The sequence below is a fragment of the Lactuca virosa genome, chromosome 3 (genome assembly GCF_052849685.1).
Source record: "Lactuca virosa cultivar CGN04683 chromosome 3, Lactuca_virosa_CGN04683_v6, whole genome shotgun sequence".
Taxonomy (NCBI): domain Eukaryota; kingdom Viridiplantae; phylum Streptophyta; class Magnoliopsida; order Asterales; family Asteraceae; genus Lactuca; species Lactuca virosa.
This window is the reverse complement of record NC_136428.1, coordinates 31510361-31531249: the sequence shown is the minus strand read 5'-3', so window position 1 is coordinate 31531249 and position 20889 is coordinate 31510361. Positions and strand designations below refer to the sequence as shown.

Below are 20889 nucleotides of genomic sequence, written 5' to 3'. Positions count from 1 at the left end.
ATTGATGGTTTCCAATCCGAAGCGGTTTGTTCGCAAAAAGTTCCTAATCGCCAAGAACCGAAACTGGCAGGGAAGTTATAGCTCAGAAAAGACGAAAGAGGAGATCAAAAATAATCCTCAAAAAGAAGAAGAGAAGAAGGAGAGCAAACTGGTGGGAGACTCAGGATACGATTGCAACTTCTTCCATGGCAAAAACCACTTTGCCAAAGATTGCATGTTAAGAAAGCTATCAGAGAAGAAGGAGGGTGAAGATGATGAAGCATACTATATGTGCAAGCTGGAGGAGATAAAGAAGAAGATATGTGGTAGAACCACCCAACAAGCCTGCAAGCTTTGATGTACCAAGAACAAGTGGTACCAAAGAAATCCCAAGCGAACCAATGACGGCTGCAAGCGAAACCTCTTCATTGAAGAGCGAAACTCATGCTGAGAGACCGAAGCCAAGGGCAAACATACACATGTCTCAAGAGCAGCTTGCTGAACAAAAACGCTAGCGAAACAAAAGATATCAAAAGAATCTTAATGAAAGGAAGCATTTTTGGACCTCCCAAAACCCCAATTATGTTCGCAAAGAAAAGGCATCAAATCTCAAGGCGAAAGCAGGATCAAAGGATAATTCTGATCCATGCACTCACTGCCGATCCTGCAGTCAAGTGAACTGAAAGCCTAGTTTCGGTCCCAAATCAAATGGCGACAAGAACTGAAAGCCTAGTTTCGGTCCCAAGACTAGTCTTGATAAGAATCGAAAGACAAGTTTCGATCCTAAATGCCATCCTCCTCATTCTCAACAAAAGCAGAAACCTAACAAGGATGTCAAGGATAGCAAGGTAAAAGGGAAGCTCGTCTCTGAAGACGAAACGAAAACAAAGAAGACGTCAGCTAACCCTAGGAAACACGAAAACAAGTTTGTTAAGAATCAAAACAAAAATCCTCAATCTAATTTAAACAAACTCAAGGTTTTTTACCATCAAAAGGAAAGACGAAACCACACTAATAAAAAGAACTTATATGGTTGATCTTTCTATTGCTATTCCTTGTTCTGTAAAAGGCTCACGTGGACCCAAGCAACTTTAGGTTCCTAAATCTGCTTAATTTTGCAGGTTATAAGGGACGAGCAGTTCGACGATGAATGGTACATCGATAGTGGCTGCTCACATTACATGACAGGAAGGAGGGAAGAGCTAAGGGAGTTTCGGGCTCTTAAGGATGGTGGATGTTTCAAATACGGGAATAATTCATATGGCACGATAAAAGGCTACAGAATGATCACAAATGGTGAATTCTCAATCCGGAAGGTAGCATATGTAGAGGGATTGCAGCACAATCTCATCAGTGTCTCTCAACTGGTTGTGGGGACTGACTTGAAGGTTTCATTCAATGATGAAGGTTCGGAGATTGTTGAAAAGAAAACGAAGGCTGTACTGTTGAAATCCAAGCGAAAAGGAGAAATGTATCCTCTTAATCTTAACCCAATTCGAGGAAAGCCGGCTGTATGCCTTTTAACGAAAGCACACTCTGGCGAAAGTTGGCTATGGCACCGAAGGCTCTCACATCTCAACTTTAAGGATATCAACAAGTTGGTTATCGGTGATCATGTACAAGGACTTCCACTTCTCAAATTTGACAAAGAACACTTGTGCGCAACATGCGAGATGGGAAAGCAAAGCCGAAAGAGTCATCCCACAATTGTCAACACAAAGATCATCGAACCTCTTGAGCTTCTTCATATCGATCTATGTGGTCCTTCGGCCATAGAAAGCATCGGTGGTAGTAAGTACATTTTAGTTGTTTTTGATGACTTTTCTCGTTTCACCTGGGTTTTCTTTCTTAAACAGAAATCAGAGGCAACTCCAAAGCTCAAAGCATTTATAAAGCAAATGGAGCTTCAATTGCGAAAGGTGGTTAGAAATGTCCGAAGTGACAATGGGCTGGAATTCAAAAACCAAGAGTTTGAAGAATTTCTCGCTGAAAAGGGAGTGACTCACAACTTCTCTGCTCCCTATACTCCACAGCAAAACGGCATAGTTGAAAGGAGAAACTGTTCGTTGTGTGAAGCGGCCCGAACCATGCTAAATTTCGCTTCTCACCTCTGTACTTCTGGGCTGATGCAATTGCTGCTGCCTGCTATACCCAGAACCGAACCTTCCTCAACAAGAGATTTTCCATCACTCCATACGAAATCTTGAATAATCGCAAGCCAAATGTCAAGTTCTTCCATGTGTTCGGTTCAAGGTGCTTTATTTTCAACTCCAAAGAGAACCAAAACAAGTTCGATGTAAAGGCAGATGAAGGGATTTTTCTTGGCTACTCGCTAACTTCAAAGGCATATAGGGTTCTGAATAAATGTTCAAAGAAACTTGAAGAAACCTACTATGTCACCTTTGATGATGAATACGTCAAGAAACTTCAATCCAGCAAAGTACCAACGGAGGAAATCTTTCCAAAATCAGGTCAAGTCTCGGTTCCAATTTCCAATCTATTTGCAGAATATATGTTGCTCTTTGATGAACCAGAGAGAGCAATTCATTCTGAGGCAAAGGCAGCTGACAACAAGATCGACAACTTGAAAAAAAATTATCGATGAAGCAGCAAAAGAAATGGAAAGCGAACATCAAGGACCAACCGAACAGCCATGTCCAAGCAAACCTCGAGATCAAGGCGAACCCCAAAGCTTAAGCGAACCTATTGATAAATGTTCTGCATTCCAGGGGGAGAGTTCATCTACTCCAAGGCGACCATACTTACCATTCCGGGGGAGAACTCATCTCCAACAATGACCCATGAAAGTCCAATCGAGGGGGAGAATTCTGAACCGCATGTTGAGCTTATCTCGTCATTCGAGGGGGAGAATAACAATACAAATGACGAAGACTCTCAATCAGAATTCAAAGTAGAAATAAATGCTAAATTGGATCCTTCTTATGATCCAGACTACCCTCCTATCACGAAATGGACAAAAGATCATCCAAAAACTCAAGTAATCGGTGAAACATCTGAAGGAGTTCTTACTCGGTCTCAAATAAAAGCAAAGCAAACTGCTCTGTTCTCTCAAATAGAATTTTGCATGTTTAATTCGTTCGTCTAAAAAATAGAACCAAAAACGGTTGATGTTGCACTCGATCACTCCGATTGGGTACAGGAAATGCAAAACGAACTCCACGAGTTTGAGCGAAATCGAGTTCGGAGACTAATTCCCACACCGAAGGATGCATCTGTGGTTGGATTAAAATGGGTATTCAGGAACAAGATGGATAAATAGGGGAATGTAATTCGCAACAAGGCGAGGCTGGTAGTCAAGGGATATTGTCAGGAAGAAGGTATAGATTACGAAGAAACCTTCGCTCCCTTAGCAAGGTTAGAATCGGTTCGAATCTTTCTGGCATACGCTGCTCACAAGAATTTTGAAGTCTTCCAAATGGACGTCAAATGTGCATTCTTGAATGGAGAACTAGAGGAGACTGTATATGTTGAGCAACCATCAGGTTTTGTGAACGAAAAGTATCCTGATCATTGCTACATTTTGGATAAAGTTGTCTATGGTTTGAAGCAAGCCCCTAGAACCTGGTATGAAACCCTTACTAGATTTCTAAAAATGTCCAAGTTTAAACAAGGTTCGGTTGACCCAACCTTCTTTTGCAAGAAAGAGGGTGACCACTTAATGATCGTCCAAATTTACGTCGATGATATCATCTTCGGTTCCACGAATCCCAGCCTCACAGCTGAATTCAGGAAGTTGATGGAGACTAAGTTTGAGATGAGCTCAATGGGTCCAATTAACTTTTTCCTTGACTTGAACATTAGACAGGGACCCGAAGGCATATTTATCAATCAGGAGGCTTACACAAAGACCCTACTGGCTAAGTTTGGCATGATGGGAGATTCCAAAGTAAAGGTTCCTATGGCATTTGGAACGAAGTTAACACCATCTTTGGAGAAACCGGCTGTTGATATGACCCTATATCGGCAAATGATAAGGTCTCTAATGTATCTAACAGCTAGTAGACCAGATATTATGTTTTCTGTTTGTTATTGTGCCAGGTTCCAAGCTAATCCACGCGAACCTCATATGGTGGCTGTTAAGAACATCTTCAGATATTTGAAGCGAACCTCATCTCTCGGTCTATGGTATCCTGCTAAATCAGGATTTTTCGTTCAAGCATTCTCTGATGCTGATCTTGGAGGATGTGGTTTGGACCGAAAGAGCACTACAGGCGGATGTCAATTCCTCGATGGTAAACACGTCAGCTGGCAGTCCAAGAAACAAACATGCGTTTCAACACTCTCTACAGCTGAAGCTGAATATATTGCTGCAGCATCTTGCACTTCCCAGGTCATTTGAATCCAAATCCAATTAAGAGATTATGGGCTATGGCCTGAATATGAAGAAGATTCCTCTTTACTACGATTCTGAAAGCGCAATCAGGATTTGTCATAATCCAGTGTAGCATTCCAAGACGAAACATATAGCACTGAGATACCACTTCATCAAAGATCACGTTGAAGATGGTAATGTGGAAATCCACTTTGTTAGATCTGCTGATCAACTAGCTGACATCTTCACGAAAGCCTTACCTGAAGTAAGTTTTAATAAAATTCTCCAAAGCTTAGGAATGATGGAAGCTGAATTAGTACCCAAACTACTTTCGCCTCATTAAAAATTATTCAAGAGAAATAGAGCGAACGCTCGGTCTATTTTGGCCCCAGATTTTTCGGGAACCGAAATGAACCGAACGCGAAATAGAGCGAACGCTCGGTCTATTTCGACTCCTGATTTTTCGGGAACTGAAATGAACCGAACGCTCGGTCTATTTCGCTTCACTACTTTTAGGTGAGGTTTCGGTTGTATATTTTGTACATTATGTATATCTTTTCTCACTTCCTTTCTTCTTCATAAAATTTCAAAAATATTTTCTTTTCTGTTTTTATTTCTTTTTCAGAAAATTCATAAAATCCAAAAATATTTTTTTGTTGCTTTTTATAAAAATCAAAAATACCAAAAATATCACTGAAATGTATCATCGACAATTCAAATGATGGAGCTGGGACAGGTATACATTTCTTTATCTTTGTACTCGCTAAGTGTCCCTAGAAGCATGTTGTTGTATGTTGACCAAAGCCTCAAAGACTTCAAGTGAAGCCTTACTAATTTGATATACACAAATCAAATCTTCCCAATCAGGCTGATAAAATCACTTATGTCATGAGCTACCTTACTCGTCTTACATTGAGTTAAGAGTTGTCTGCTCGGTCCTTTCTATATAGCAGAGGTACTTTCGGTTCTTTAACCTCCTTATCACCTTTCTCCATCTCATTTCGGTTCATAATCGTAACCCTTGAGACTCTCAGTATTTACCACTGAGGTTTATGGTTACACAACATCTGTGTTAATGATCTTAGCTTTGTTTCACCACGTGCTAAGTGAAACCCAAAATCCAACACCAATAACGAATTGACGGTGAACAATCAAATGTTCTAGTTTTCACCCAGGTTTGAACGAAACCACTTTAGTGGAAAGTACCAAGAAATCTCTTTTTTAATTTTTGTGCGATCTTTATGAAATTGTCTGACACCAAGGCCTTTCTTCCCAAAAGATCCAATTTATATTTTTGTTTTTGAGATTTCTACAAATATCACCAAGTCACTGAATATATTATCTAACCTACTTGTTTAATATACTACACTGGTCTCACAAGTACTTCATCCCACTTTCGGTCTTATGTCAAGTACTGAAGTTCGGTTGAAGCTGACCCACCCCTTATAGCTTACATTTGAAAAGATGCCTTTCAATGTTTCTTAATAAACATTTGATCGTATTTCAACGGGAAACCACACAGACACTTCTAAGTCTTTCTTGACTTTTAAGGAAGAGATTTGTGCCTGGGATCCATAGTTTCGTGTCTTATAGACATCACTTAAATCCCACAAATATTTTGCTTTATTTCTTTTCTATTGGCACACTCTTGCACGAAGATCATTATGATTTTCCCAATTCTTGTTCGTGGTACTAATGGCAATTTTTCAGATTTGATGTTTCGGTTGTAAATGCTATATTGTGGTCTACAATGTAAAGGGCGAACATTGCAAGCCTTATATGAAGCGAAAGAGGTTGTCACAGTTTGAAAAGGAATTCGAAAAGTTTTTGAAGTTCAAACGGCGATAACAGGATATGATTTTAAACGGGCGCGTGAATTTGAAACAGCTCCTAACATCACGCCTGATGACGTCTTTCTAGGGAAACACAGCTATCAAATCGCGCTTTTTCAGGCGTCGATTCAGAAGATCGTCGAATCATGACTGTGGATTTTTTCTCTCTCCTAGGGATGGTATAAAAGGTTTTCTCACACCTCTTGTATCACTTTACCAATTCACAATTCTCTCAAGAACACACCGGCGAATTTCTACTGTTCATCTTCTTCTTCAAACCTGCAGCAATGGCTGAATCTTCATCTGTTTATGAACAATATGCCCAATCCTCTCTTCTCATCATTAAACCAAATCAAAACCTCATCATCGATCTCTCACATTTCCAGTATGATCCCTACATGCTGCAAGTGGTTGAATGCCTCAAATATTCGCCACTTGTAGTTGCCCTAACCAAGGTAGAGTGTGTTCTGATGCCGCTGCTTTCTCAGGTCTACTCAACCGCTGTCTATGATAAAGCCAAGGAGCGAATTTTCTTTGAGATATTCAGTCACAAGACGTCGATTTCAAAAGCTAGGTTTTGTCTGTTGCTAAGGATTGCTGTCGACGACTCCATGATTAACCCTGATTCCATCACCACCACTCAACTTTTCACCATGTTCTATGATATGGGGTATACTGAGGTTCTCACCACTCTCATAAAGTTCAAGAAATCGTGTCTTCCTCCTCATTGGAATGGTCTATTTACCCTCCTCTCTAAGGGTTTATCGGAGAGGGTTGCAGGTTCTGACGGCGCAAGCAAGGCGTTCATGACCCTTCTCTACGGTCTGTACCATGGGGTTAACATGGATTTTAGATCTATTTTGTGGTCTCAACTGGTTCAAAGTAGTAGTTCTACTTCACGCTTCTCTGAAATCTCTTGCGCTAGGTTTTGGACTCTCGTTACTCAATGGGCGATGGAGAAGCTTCACGTTCCAACAATGGCGGACTCACTGATGTCGTCTATTGCTACTTTCCACACGACGAAGATCATTGTCTCTGATCCATCGAAATTTTTGTTTATTGGTTCGGTTCCGGAATCCATGTACAAATGTTTTTCCAGTGAGAGCAAGGTGATAACTGGGTACAAAAAGCTACCTCATTCAGGGCCAACGCAGCTTACTCCCGAAATGCAAAGCTCCCTAGACGCAGCAGACAAACCAGCGAAAAGAGGGAAGAAGCCTGAAAGAAAAGGGGAGAAGGAAGGTCAGTCCTCAAAAGTTTCTACTCCCAAGAAGCGAAAGTCTGAACAAACAGCCTCTACTGCTCCAAAGAAACGAAAGACTAAGAAGAAGGCACACAAGCTGAAGGCTCCTTCTCCTTCTTCAAGTAACTCTGACTACGTTCCATCTAATCCTTAGCCCGAACTAGAGTCCGGTGAAGATGAAGTGTCTCAACACGAAATTCCGCCTCGAGGTAATTCGCCTCCACCATCACCAACTCATGAAGGTAACCGAAACTCACCACCTCCTTCTCCTACACGTTCGGTTCCTATTACCATTGCTCCGTCCCCACCTCCCATCTCATCTTCAACTACAACTTCAATTCCCATTCCTACCCCTTTATTCACCGAGGTTACCACAACTACTACTCATACAACCGAATCTAATGTTCGTGTCAACGTATCTGATACGGGGGCACCTACTTCAGAAACCGAAACCCCAGTTACCTCAAAACCTTTATCCCCACCTCCCTCACACGGATCTGACACTGTTCTTGGAGGAGCAGAAATGGAGTTTGATTCTGTCTACTTCAGCCCTTATCGAGTACAGAGCGAGGATGATGATGACACTCCTGTCACAAAGAGGAATTTAAAGGATCTGCATGACAAGCTTGACCAATTGCTTTCTTCCTCTTCTACTTCCAGTAATGCATACTCTGAAGCAGCTATCAAGGCTCTGTTGGCAAACTTTGTCAATGAGCATGACACTTCCATTTCCAACGCTGTCAAAGCTATTGATGCTTCCACTTCCACATGTCAAAAAGCCTCTAGTGCTATTGAAGAATCATCCAAAGATTGCAAGCAAGTGACCGCAAACGTCGAAAAACCAATTTCTGACTCTCAAATTTTTCTTGATTCTCTTCAGGCTGCAGCTCAGAAGAATGCACAATTGGTGAATGCTTCGGTTGATTCTCTTACCCGCTCGCTCCAAGCTTCACACCTCAGTTGATGCTCGTCTCACTCAACTTGAAGCCGAACTAGCTGTGGAAAGCAAGATCGTGGATGAGCTGGATAAACGAACTTCTCAGCTTAAAATTCAGAACCTGAAGCTCAAAATGGCAACTAAAGAAATTGAAGAGCTTAAGTCTGAAAGAGCAGTAGTCAAAAGCTATGTGGGTGATGTGCATTCTATTCTTTTGCATCTTTTGGAAGCACATGATTCGGTCCTCACCATCTCGATTCGACGCCACTTGGCTGAGAAATTGAGACCTGCTCTCGACATTCTTAGCAGTATTGAAGGTGTTCCGGAGTCAGTTGTCCCTCCGAAACAAGGGGGAGAAAATGTTACCCAGGGTCAATCACAACCACCTCCAAAAAGCAAACCCATCACTCAACCGAAAGTCACTGCCAAACCGAAGGGTAATGAAGCTTCGGGCAGTATGACGGAAAAACGAAAGAAGAAAATCGGTGATAATGATGATGATGATGAAACTAAAGATGTGGCTGGAACAGAAGAAAAAGGTTCCAAAACCGAAAGCCTCAAAGTCAAGCCAAATGATCAAGAGCTTATGGAAAGGGTTCGTAAAGCACAGGAAGAAGTTGATAGGGAGAGGAAACAAAAGGAAGCGAATGATATATTAGAACAGAGGAAATCTATGTTCCCTCTGTAGACTATGGAAAGACTTTTGAAGGAGGTAATTGAAGCTCCCAGCTCACATTGGCTCGAACCGGTCCTTTCATTCTATCTTGAGAATTCCAAGGATTCTCAATTTGATATGCCAATCACCCGAAAGACATTCATCTTCCATTGTTTTGAGTCAACTGTTGCCATCCCCTCTCCAGACCCGAAGGTTGATAGAGACCTGATCGAGTACTATCTTGAGTTCTCTCAACCTCAATACCTGACTTGGAGTAAACAGAAAATCACAACAGTCAAGGTGTTGAAACCCACTTCAGCAGGGAAGTTTATCAATATCAAATTCAAGGTGACCCGAGGCTCAGACAGTTCGGTTCATACGATCTCCCTAGCTGATTTGCCAAATTTGAATCCCCATGATTGGATTCTCCTGAACAATATTTTGCTGACTAATCAAAAGGAGTATGAGCCTGTCATAGATCATATCAAGCGAATGCTGGTGTGCTATATTCTTGAAGTCGCAAAAATGGATCAGGAAATCGCCTCTGCCTTGAGAAGGAGGACCTCTATCAAGCCAATAGGGAAGGCAAGCGATATCAAGTTGATGATTAAGGGTAAAATCGACCCACAGTTTCATACAGTCATGTTAATCAGGGGCGAAGGTCAAAAATGCATGTTCGCTCTTGTTGACAAACACCTGTTCTCCACTTCCTGTTTGGAGCACATTCTCGATATCATACACAGGTGAAATGAGAACAGTGAAGCAGATAAGAAGATCTTTTTAGATATGCTTCGGTGGTACATTAATTTTCGTCAAACTCTTCTTGCCAACATTCCAAAACTGTTCAAGACTGTGAAGAAAGTAACCATTACTCAACAGAAGTGATCTTTCGCCTCAATTGGCGCAAAGGGGGAGATTGTTGAGTCTATGTGTTGCGCCATTGGGCTTAGTTAGTTCGGTCCATTTGTATTCACGGTTTGGGCCTGTCCAACCGTGTGTTTGTTTTTAGGGTTTAGTATTTATGGTGCATGCATGCATCACATTTGTTACGCTTCTAAATATTTCCTTGACAAGTACTGTAACCCTAGCACGCCTCTAAAGTAGAAGTTCTTCATCGAGCTCTTCTGAGGTGTTGCTGTTTTAATCATTCGACATCAGTTTGATTCATAGTTGTGTTTATTGTTTTCTATTGCTTGTTATTATCTCATTGATATCTGTTTGAATCTATCGATCTAAGAGAACTTTATTCTCATCACTGTAATTGTTCAGACACGATTTACATCTTGTCCTCACACCTCATGGCGGCCTTGCAAGTTTACTACATAGTAAACTGCCAAAAGAAAATGAAGATGAAAGTGAATGTTCCCTACACGATGCTTACATAGATCTTCCTTCAATCGTTTCGGTCTTTCATGAATCAGGTAATCCATTGAACAATGCATCTTATCCTCTTCTGTTTTCCATAGTATATCGGCATGATGTGTTTAACCTTTCCTCATACGAAAAATTATATAATGACCTGTCACGGAATCGAATGAGGAACATTGGAAAACAAGATTACTAAATCAAACTCCTCCTCCACCTCCATCGGAGAAAAGGAATCAGATGCTATACTTTCATTTTTTTCCATCATATGAACATCACGTGAAATTTGAATCATTAAAATCCTTATTGCTTCCCTGTTTTTGTAGAAAGTGTGATGTTACTGTTATTATAATCATAAATTATTCAAAAATGAAGTATCAGATGAGTACCAATGGAAATCTTCAAATTTTGTTAGATTTTGATTCTAATCAAGTCTGTTATTCATCCTTCTCGTTGTTTCATTGATCCGTGCACACAACCTGTTTGATAAAGTGTCACAGTTTTACTTGATTTAAGTTGTTGTCCCTAAAAGAGATGTATGATGTAATCCATTGTTTTGGCAGGTGTAACCCCTAAGATATTATGTTACAACCTAGAAGAGATCCTCCAACAGTGGGTGATGATGCCCTCTCCCTCTTTTCTTGCAAACGGGCTTTCTCCACTTCTTTTTTTCTTCACTCTCAATACAGTTGTTGGTGGCATTACATACAGACCATATGTCAGGTAGATATTTTACATATCTCACATGGTTTACTTTCATTTAGTATTTGGAAGAATTACTTTCTAAAAAGAGATTTTGTTTGCTTATCATATGTGACATGTTAGCCAAAAATTTGGGGAGATAGCTTTTTGTACAATCATTTCAGATGAACAAGTAAAGGGTTATGATACAAGACTGATGAATCATCTAAAAGCAACATGCTTGAGATATGGATGGGCTTACTCATTTTCTCACATATGCAGACAACAATGTTGTTAGTTATTTTAATAAATAGGTTAAGCATCTTTTACCTGTTTTCTCATCATTTAGTGTTACTAATTAAAAGTTAAAACACCTTCTTATCCGTTTTTAATCCACTATTTTTTTAAATATACTTTGTTTTTTTGTTAAGTTGTATCGAAACCGGGACCCACAGTGAAGACGATCTCGGGGATCAGTATACTTGACAACAATGGTCTGAATCTTGTATTGGTATTTTTAACTTCAGTTCTTACCTCTTTCATCTGCTTATACATATTCTGAATGTATAATTTTACCCTTTTAATATGCCAAATATTGCCATATTGCCATTATTCATGTTTCACCCTTCATCATTCACATATCATGTTAATTTTTGCAACTCGGTTATGGTTTTTATGAGTTTATGTTTGTTATGTACAAATGGAAAATGAAAATAACATGATACTCAAGTCTGATAATCGGAAAAAAAAGCCTATTTCATCCCTGAATAAATATTTTGACTAGATTTATTTTGGAAAATTTAGAAACCGAGATGTTTAATAGATTGTTTGATTTATTAAGTTAAACAATGAATCGGTTGTTTGATTCATTGATCCGTGCACACAACCTGTTTGACTAGATCTAGCTGCAACAAGAAGTGCAAGGATAAAGCATGCCAAGCTCAATATATTAAACCAAATCCAGGTAAAAGAAACCTTTTACTACAGTTTTTTGGAAACTTATGAACCCGACCTATGAGAATTTAATAATTTATATTATGATATTTGGGTGGATATCTCCATATGTGATTTGTTATAATATTTTAGTAATTAACTGGAAGCAAGACTATAAATATGTAGTGATTCACATGTAAATCATAAGTGAATCACATATGAATTACATGTGATTCACATGTAAATCACAGGTAATTCACATATGAATCACATGTAATTCACATATGATTCACATGTAAATCACGAGTGAAACGCATATGAATTACATGTAAATCACATATGAATTACATGTGATTCACATGTAAATCACTTGGGATTCACATGTAAATCACAAGTGAAAATTATTTGAGTTAATGAACCTTATTATCTTCAATGGCACTAGCCTCATAGTTTTATTTATTTACTTTACAAGGTACGAGAAAGATTATATATTTACATGTGAATTATATGTGATTCACATGTAAATCATATGTGATTCACATGTGAATCACATTTGATTCACATGTAATTCACATATGATTCACATATAAATCACATGCGATTTACATATGATGTCATATGTAAATGTGATTCATATGTGAATTGCATGTGATTCATATGTTAATCACATGAAAATCACATATGTATTTTTGTGAGTGTTTTCGCATCAATACTTTTTTTTTAATTTTCTTGTAGATTTGGAAGAAATTGTGGTGAATATTGAAGATGTGAAAAATGATAAATTGAAGAAAATAAGGAAATATTGACACGAAGACATGAAAACGCTTTGAAATTTGTAGCATTTTTTATTTTTTATATTTTATTTTGTATCGAATAAAATAATTGTACTATTATGTTTATAGATTAATTAATAAATATGAGATTTGTTGTGATTTACTTACGAATATTATAGTATAAGAAATATATATATATATATATATATATATATATATATATATATATATATATATATATATATATATATATATATATATATATGTGCATTTGAAAAAATATGCACATATGCACCTAAAAATTTATTTTTTTTTTAAAAAATGCATTTTTTTTAAATACAGTTTTTTCTAAAAAAATGTAACTTTCATCAAAAAAAACTTACAGTTTTTTTTAAGAAATTGCAGTTATTTTATTTAAAAATGCAGTTTTTTTAAAAAAATTACAGTTTTTTTTTTTAAAATGCAGTTTTCTTTAAAAAAATTGCAGTTTTTTTGAAAAAAAATGCAGTTTTTTGAAAAAATTGCAGTTTCTTTAAAAAAAAAATTTCAATTTTTTTTTTCAAAAATTCATGTTTTCTATAAAAAATTAATAAATATGCATTTAAAAAAAACGAAAAATACTATTTTTAAAAAAATATGAAAAATTGATTTATGATGTAAATTTTTAGACATTTATATTAATATGTTAAATAACACAAAAAAATTAAACATTAAATGAGATTGGTAAGATGACGATCATGTCCTTAATGAATTACTTTTGATCCAACGCTCCACTTTTAGTTCTCGGGAAACTATGAGTTCTCAACCGATCTCAACCCTATATATATATATATATATATATATATATATATATATATATATATATATATATATATCTATTCTAATAAATGAATAGTTTTAATCTCCTTGTGCCAAGTGTCATTTTAATACAAGTCCTCATTAATATTATGTCATGTGTCATGTAGATATATTAGGCAACTCATTTCAAAATTCAAATTTACATTTTCTAATTATATGTTAAATTTGAAGTTATAATAACTTTAAAATTTTGATATTTCTCTTAATTAATAATTTATTTAAGATGATTTGTATAAAACAATTGATTAATAATTGTAAATTTTTATTATGAAAGTTTAATTAATTTTTTAACCATGTTCCACGGGTTATAAACTAATATATATATATATATATATATATATATATATATATATATATATATATATATATATATATATAGAGAGAGAGAGAGAGAGAGAGAGAGAGAGGTTATATTTTATATTTAATTGATTTCATGTTTCTTTTTTCAGTTCGCTGGAACAAAATCCTTTTAGGGGGTTTGGACGTTTTCGGTTGAATTTCGTTTTAAATGTAAGGGTCTTTGAATATGCCTTCTTCAAACCCCAAGCAGTTTATGAATTATGTTTTACATTTGATTGATTTCATGTTTCTTTTTTCAGGTATCATCAACGCTACACATCAGGTGATGATTTCAATGTTTTCTCATGTTTCTTAATTCGTTTTTTAGAGTTCTAATTGATTTGTAGTTATTGATTCTAACGTTATGTTGGTTTTTGGGTACGTTATAGAAGATGGGTATGAGTTTTTTGTAGATAGGGAGCTTGTGACAATTTTTTCTGCTCCAAATTATTGCGGTGAATTTGATAATGTGGGTATGATGATGAGTATTGATGAATGTTTGATGTGTTCTTTTCAAATCTTGAAGCCGGATGATAGGAAACCAAGATTCTTATGTCATAATGGTGTCCCAAAAGCTTTTAAGGTTAGTATCAACAATTTAAGATTTGTTTTTTTATGCCATTTAGTATATACATAAACTGTGATAATGACTCTCATTATTTAAAAGGTAGGTGATAAATCTTGTAGGAAACAGTGGGCACTTTAAGATTTGAAAAGGTAAAGTTGATTGAGTAGACTTGGAATTAGGAAACCTAGCATATTCATGTGCTTTCATTGTTGTCCCTCGAAAAAGTGAGTAGAATTTAGACATGTATCTTTACATGTTAAGACATTAGGCTCTGTGATTGATGAATAAATGGATCCAGTAAAAGGTATTTCTTTTCGACTTAATGAACTTAATGGGGGATAAGAGTTAATTTGGTAAATTATATAGGAGTGTTTTATTTGGACTTAATGGAGAATTTGCTAAATTGTTTTAAGTGTCTTATAATAGTAAAATATTCCTATTAATAACTTGCCTACCTATTACTTATATATCATTTATTATTTTTACCAAATCTTTACGAATCTCTCATCATTTTCTGTGTCAAATATTTTTTATTAAAGTATTTCATATTTTTATAATTTCTTATCTTATCATTATATCTTTATTAAATATTTTTTTTAAGTATTTTGATATATTTATATATTTTCTGTCAAGTTTATTTTATCATTGCATTCTTTTATAATATGTGATTATTAGGTATCCCAACAACAAATTAAATTGGAATCATTTCTATATGTGGCTCGAATGCTATTGATAACATGTTAAACACAAAAGACGTTCTTCATAGAGGGGAATACACTGTGATAAGAAGCTTAATTCATGTCTTAAGAAGTAAGCAAATGAACCTGTTTGCTTACAAATTTCCCATTACAACATTCTTGAGTAACTTATTTTTGATTGACATGCTTTTAGGTGGGTGTTGAAGGCAAAACACAGGTGGACAAAGTAATTGACATGCTTTTTGGTGGGTGTTTGTTCTTATTTTATTGTATATTATCATGAAGGTTGTTAAATATTTTTATGTTTTAAAGTGAAGAAGATAAAGAAAATGAATTCAAATGGATTAATCTCTGCAGATTCTGACTAAACTGTAGGTAATCATTTTCATTTTTGGTTATCATATACATATGAAGTTCTTGATCACATTATTCCTTCTAAAGAATCTGGACAAAAAGAAGCATTCACCTCACAAAGCTTGGCAACGTCCCCAAAATATATTCCAAGACAGCTAATACTCACAGGTCGTTTACCTTAAAAACCAATTTTCAAACATCCACCTTAAAATATTTCCTCCTATTGTCAACAGTTGAAAATGTTAGTTGACCAACTTGCAAACATTAATGCCGTCATCTCTAACCATCTTTTTGTTTTATAATTAATCGCCCGAATCATATGTTAACATCACCACCTTCATGCACCAAAGTAATTTGGTACCTCAATTTTACGAAACATTGTCACATTTGATTTTGGAATAAACATGTAATTAGGCTAAACAAGATACCAATTTCACCCCAAATTGGATCGGATTTTAAAATACTTAACCTCATTAATTAATTAAAACGAAAAAGAAAATGAAAATTTGGATAAAAAAATATAACCCCACCACACCACACCAAACCATAGTCACATTCAAACATTAAGTACACAAAAACATATTTTCAAGAAATTCTTCACATCAAACTGCAGCATGTGGGATGGTTGCCAGTGCGACCAGACGCAGGCTTTTGGAACTGAGTTTTAGAAGAAGATGACGATTTATTGGGAGTGTTTGGGTTACGTATATGATGTCCAGAACAGTCAGAAGCATTCCCTGAACATTCTAGATGGTTGAAGACATAGTTGCTCCTCCTGTAATTGGGGGGATAACCATACTCATACCCATACCCATACCCATTATTGTAATTATAACCATAATACCCATTGTTATTATAGCCTTCGTAACCTGGTAGATATAAGTTGTTGTTATTAACCGAGGGCAAGGGCAATTTTGTCTTCTCAAACAGGTTCTTTGAACATTCTCCATATTGCCAATGTACTATCTCTGCTGTTTTTCCTGCTTTCTCCAGACATTTCAGAAGTAAGACTGGATCGATGTATCCTGAAATGTTAACCTTCCCGTTGTTCTCCATTCTGAAATTAGTCACACCTTAATTTCACCACCAACAACAACAAACTATCAATCGACAATATTTAAGGAGAAAAACATGATTAATTAATAACCTAATTGTGTTCTAGAATGAATGAGTAGAAAACAACATACATACCTTGAACACTGTTCAATACCTTTTTTACTGTCTTGGCCCAGGAACCTTCAACGTCCACTTTAATGGTGAAGTTCTGCATGCAATAATAGGAACAAAACAGATTTCAAAATCATATATATTATATATGGCTGGCTTTACACACACACACAGAGGCACTTTCTATATATATTTTAGAAGGAACCAACCGTGAATGCAGGATATTCTTCATATTTGGACTTCTTGGATGCCATGGACGATAGGAACACCATACCTTTTAGAACTGTGGATGCAAAAGATGGGAAATAGGATATGTGTGTATTAATATATTTAAGATAACATCATATCTTATTTATTTATTTACTAGGTTAGAAACCCATTTATTCCATGGATAGACAACTTAGCAAATCATAGTACATTGGTAAAATATAAAGATTATCAAAGTACAAAGCTAAAATAAGACCAAAAATACAAAACATTACATGTATATATTACACACACAACACAAACACAAACACACGTACATCAGCAATGTAAGAGATCAAATTAAAAAAAAAAAAAAAAAAAAAAAAAAAACGTTTCAAAAAAAAGAAATTGGTACTGTTACTCTTTTAATGAAAACAAAAGTTTTAAAAAATAACTTTACATGAAAAAAAATAAAAGGAATCATCCTTGTTACACTCTTTTATTTAAAAAAGAATCAAATTTTGGTAAAGGACCAAACATACATGAACACAACATACACACACATCAGCAATGTAAGAGTTCAAATTTCAAAAAAAAAAAAAAAACAATAGTCCATGTTACTCATTATTGAAAAAAAAAGTTCAAAAAAATTTATAACCTTTTTATTTTGGACCAAAATACCCTTATGCTCCAAAACATCCCAAAATCACTTCAATCTTATTCGAATTTTAAAAAAAAAAAATTCTCAAAGCATTTCCATAGTAATACAAACCTGCTTTTAAAAAAATAAGTTTCAAAAAACATTCCAATGTTATATTAGGAAAAAGCCAGAGTAGTTGATACTTTTATATAAGCATATTCCATATATTTATCGTAAGAAAGTTTCCCAAAGCATATTCCAAAATACCCTTTGCTCCAAAAAAATCCAGAACCAAAGAAGTGTTTAATACATTAGTAGTTATTGTTTGAGTTCATTCACCGAACGTTTCATGTTGCATAATAATTGTAGCCTTTTATCCTAAGTGGGTACTTTTATAGCCTAACGAGAGTAGCTTAATGGATTAAGAGCTTGGCTAAATGAGGGCTTAAAACTAAGGACTTTTATTACATATATAAAATCATAACCATCACTTAGGGTTAAGTGTGCAACTTAACCCATTAAGCCCTAAATCTAATCATTAAGTCTGGAATAAGGAATAATCAGAACTACCCTCGGTGGTGATGTTGGTGGTCCACGGTGGTGACATGGTGGTCAAACCACCAAGAAAAGTTTAATGCTATAAAAAGGCTTTTAAAAAGAAACATCTCTTGACAACCTTAACCCTTACTCTAATTAAGAGGTTGCAACAACACATCCCACAGCCACCCTTGCACGGTGGCCTGTGGTGAGCCTGGGAGGAACACGGGCAGTGACGAGGTGGTGATCATTTTTAATACAACACACACGCACAACACAACAAAATCGGTGATCAAAGGGGCTGCATAAATCACAACACACATCTATCCTTGCACGGTGGTCTGTGGTGGCAGGAGTGGCACACACCGGTGATAATGGTGCAAGATGGTGTTCGGTGGTAGAAAGAGAAGGAAAAGAAGATGAAGAGGGAGATGAATACTTACAACAGAAGGATCGTATAAAATAGTCTCCACCGTCTTCCTCCTCTTCTTACTCCGGCAGTAAAATTCGGCAATATATCGTCCTCCTCTTTCTCGTCTCCCTTTCTTCCCGTCGCTCTCTTTCTATCTCTCTCGATCGGTGGTTCAATTACTTCGCAAGTATCACAATAGGGGAGGATTAGGGTTAAATGAAGGCGTTATATATAGGTATTAATTAGGACGAGTAGGCAGCAAGAAAAAAAAACCCATACATGCTCCCGTCAATGATTATGGGTTGTTTTCGTATTTTACAGTTTAGCCCCTATAGTTTTCCATAACGGCCATTTTGGTCTCAGAAATAAAACTCTTTGCATCCCAAGTTTTACACCGATGCTTTTAGCTCCTCACTAGGCGAACTTCCGTGCGTTGCGTATATATAAATATTTTGTTGTTATTAACTATAATAATTTTTATATTATGTTGACATAAAGTACGGAAATTTACTTGTTAGGGTAATGAACTTATAGGGAGTGTTTACATTTGGGTAACTTCTTTTTTTGTACTAATATAAGCAAAAAAAAACTTATTGGAGTTGTTCGCATATAGTCATTATGACCAGCTGTAGCAAATTATAACTTACGTGGTGTATACGTGGCAAACATAATTACATATGAGGATAATGAACTATTGGTTTTTGTAACATCCCGAAAATTTCAACAAATTTAAACATTTCAACATAACCCATTTACTAATAAAAGTGTTTACAAAATCATTGTTTCCAAAACATTATTTAAAATCAGAGTCCCCCAATATCCAATCAATAGTAAAACCAAGGATGTGCACGGTCACGCCTTCGCCTCGCCACGGTCCTCTAAAGAACCTGAAACCATAAACTAAAACTGTAAGCATGAACCTTAGTGAGTTCCCCCAAAGTACCAACACACAAATAGATGACATATACAAATAACAGCATGTCGGGTCCAAACAACCATCGGGTTGGAATACCCCCAGGCCCAGCCAACCATCAGGTTGGAATGCCAATAGACTATGGGTCCAGTCAACCATCGGGTTCGAATACCCCAGGCCCATCAACCATCGGGTTGGAATGCCAATACACTATGGGTCCAGTCAACCATAGGGTTGGAATACCCCGGGCCCATTAACCATCAGGTTAGAATGCCAATACACTATGGGTCCAGTCAACCATCGGGTTGGAATACCCCAAGCCCATCAACCACCTGGTTGGAATGTCAATCTACAAAGGGTCCTGTCATCCTTGAGATGGAATACCCTTGGGCCCATTCAACCATCGGGTTGGTATGCCCCCCACCCCACCTCACCCCACCCCGCGGCCTGTTGGCATACGCACAAAGCAGTAAAGCCTCAGCCATCGACTGAATATGTGCACATATAACAGATAATCATATAACAGTCTATAGCCAGTCAGATATATCTACAGATCACTAAGCATAGCATCATCCTATATACCAGGATACTGATATAATAAACCACTACAACAAAATAGCATACATAACATGATATCAAATCCAAAGGGCCGGCCTTGGTGCCTTCGACTCGCAAGTACAGTGAGGAAAACTCACCTCAATTCGGTGATAGCCAAATAACTGCTCGGACCGCTGAACCGGGTAACCTCGCGCCAACTAACAAAATACAATCGTAATCAATAATTACTCCGATAACCCAAAATCTGAGGCCCAATCCATAACCAACTTCCTAAAGGGTAAAAGACCATTTTGCCATTTTCTTACTTGTTCCATAACCAAGGTCCAGCCCAAATGCACAAAAGCCCAAAATGGAAACCCAAGGCCTAAATCAAATGCAAAAAAAACCCATTATGGCCCAACAAACCGATTAGGCCCCAAAACCATCATGGACCTACTTCCAAGAAAACCCTAATTCTATCCATGGACCAAAGTCCGAAGTTCAATGACCCAAACCTCAAAAAGCCCAAAACACAAACTGAGGACTACGTCCCGCGTACTAGAATGATACGCCCAACATACTCACCCTCGAAGCATAGAGCACAAGTCCCTGATGCACAAAATCAGCATTACGCTGAGTCCCTGATGCACAAAATCAGCATTACGCCGAGCTTACACTTGCGTACGCCCAATGTACTCCTCCAGGGTCCAAATATCCAAAATTAGCTCTAAATGGTTAAGAAAATGACTTCCAAACTTGGATATGACCCTAATGAGATGTCTTAACACGTAAAGTTGGTAACTTTACTCCTTTGCAAGGCTTAATGGGACTAAAACCTTAATACAATCCATAATAATCAACTGAACTCATACATGCACCATAATAACTCATCAAGATGACATTTTTATGAACAAGGGACCTCCCAAAGGCCAAGGTCCAACATTCTAAG

General features: G+C 36.8%; 2 protein-coding genes across 3 annotated transcripts; one reads left to right on the top strand and one right to left on the bottom strand.

Annotated features, from left to right (window-relative positions):
* Window positions 1-14053: 14053 nt before the first annotated feature.
* On the top strand, window positions 14054-15512 carry LOC145162257 (serine/threonine-protein phosphatase PP1 isozyme 2-like). Of its 2 annotated transcripts, XR_013738987.1 has the most exons (5): window positions 14054-14099; window positions 14189-14211; window positions 14318-14511; window positions 15172-15306; window positions 15388-15512. XR_013738987.1 is itself a non-coding variant. In XM_079081454.1 (4 exons), coding segments are annotated over exons 1-4 (309 nt in total). In that variant the 5' UTR covers window positions 14054-14097; the 3' UTR covers window positions 15478-15512. The 2 variants fall into 2 exon arrangements, 1 of the variants encoding a protein (XP_078937580.1); XM_079081454.1 differs by lacking the exon at window positions 15172-15306.
* A 541-nt stretch (window positions 15513-16053) lies between these two features.
* LOC145162256 (uncharacterized) lies at window positions 16054-18711 on the bottom strand. Its single transcript, XM_079081453.1, has 4 exons — window positions 18522-18711; window positions 16925-16998; window positions 16740-16812; window positions 16054-16621 (listed from the first exon to the last, which is right to left on the bottom strand). Exons 2-4 carry the CDS (start codon window positions 16985-16987, stop codon window positions 16146-16148), a joined length of 612 nt encoding a protein of 203 aa, XP_078937579.1. The 5' UTR covers window positions 16988-16998; window positions 18522-18711; the 3' UTR covers window positions 16054-16145.
* Window positions 18712-20889: the final 2178 nt, after the last annotated feature.

Bases quoted from the DNA above. Each gene is read 5' to 3' on its own strand.
- LOC145162257 (XM_079081454.1), top strand. The intron at 14,212-14,317 runs GTGATGATTTCA...GGTACGTTATAG, and splicing joins TCATCAACGCTACACATCAG to AAGATGGGTATGAGTTTTTT. The intron at 14,512-15,387 runs GTTAGTATCAAC...ACATGCTTTTAG, and splicing joins GTGTCCCAAAAGCTTTTAAG to GTGGGTGTTGAAGGCAAAAC.
- LOC145162256 (XM_079081453.1), bottom strand. From the start codon at position 16,987: ATGGTGTTCCTATCGTCCATGGCATCCAAGAAGTCCAAATATGAAGAA. The intron at 16,813-16,924 runs GTTGGTTCCTTC...TATTGCATGCAG, and splicing joins AAGAATATCCTGCATTCACG to AACTTCACCATTAAAGTGGA. The intron at 16,622-16,739 runs GTATGTATGTTG...GGTGAAATTAAG, and splicing joins GGTATTGAACAGTGTTCAAG to GTGTGACTAATTTCAGAATG.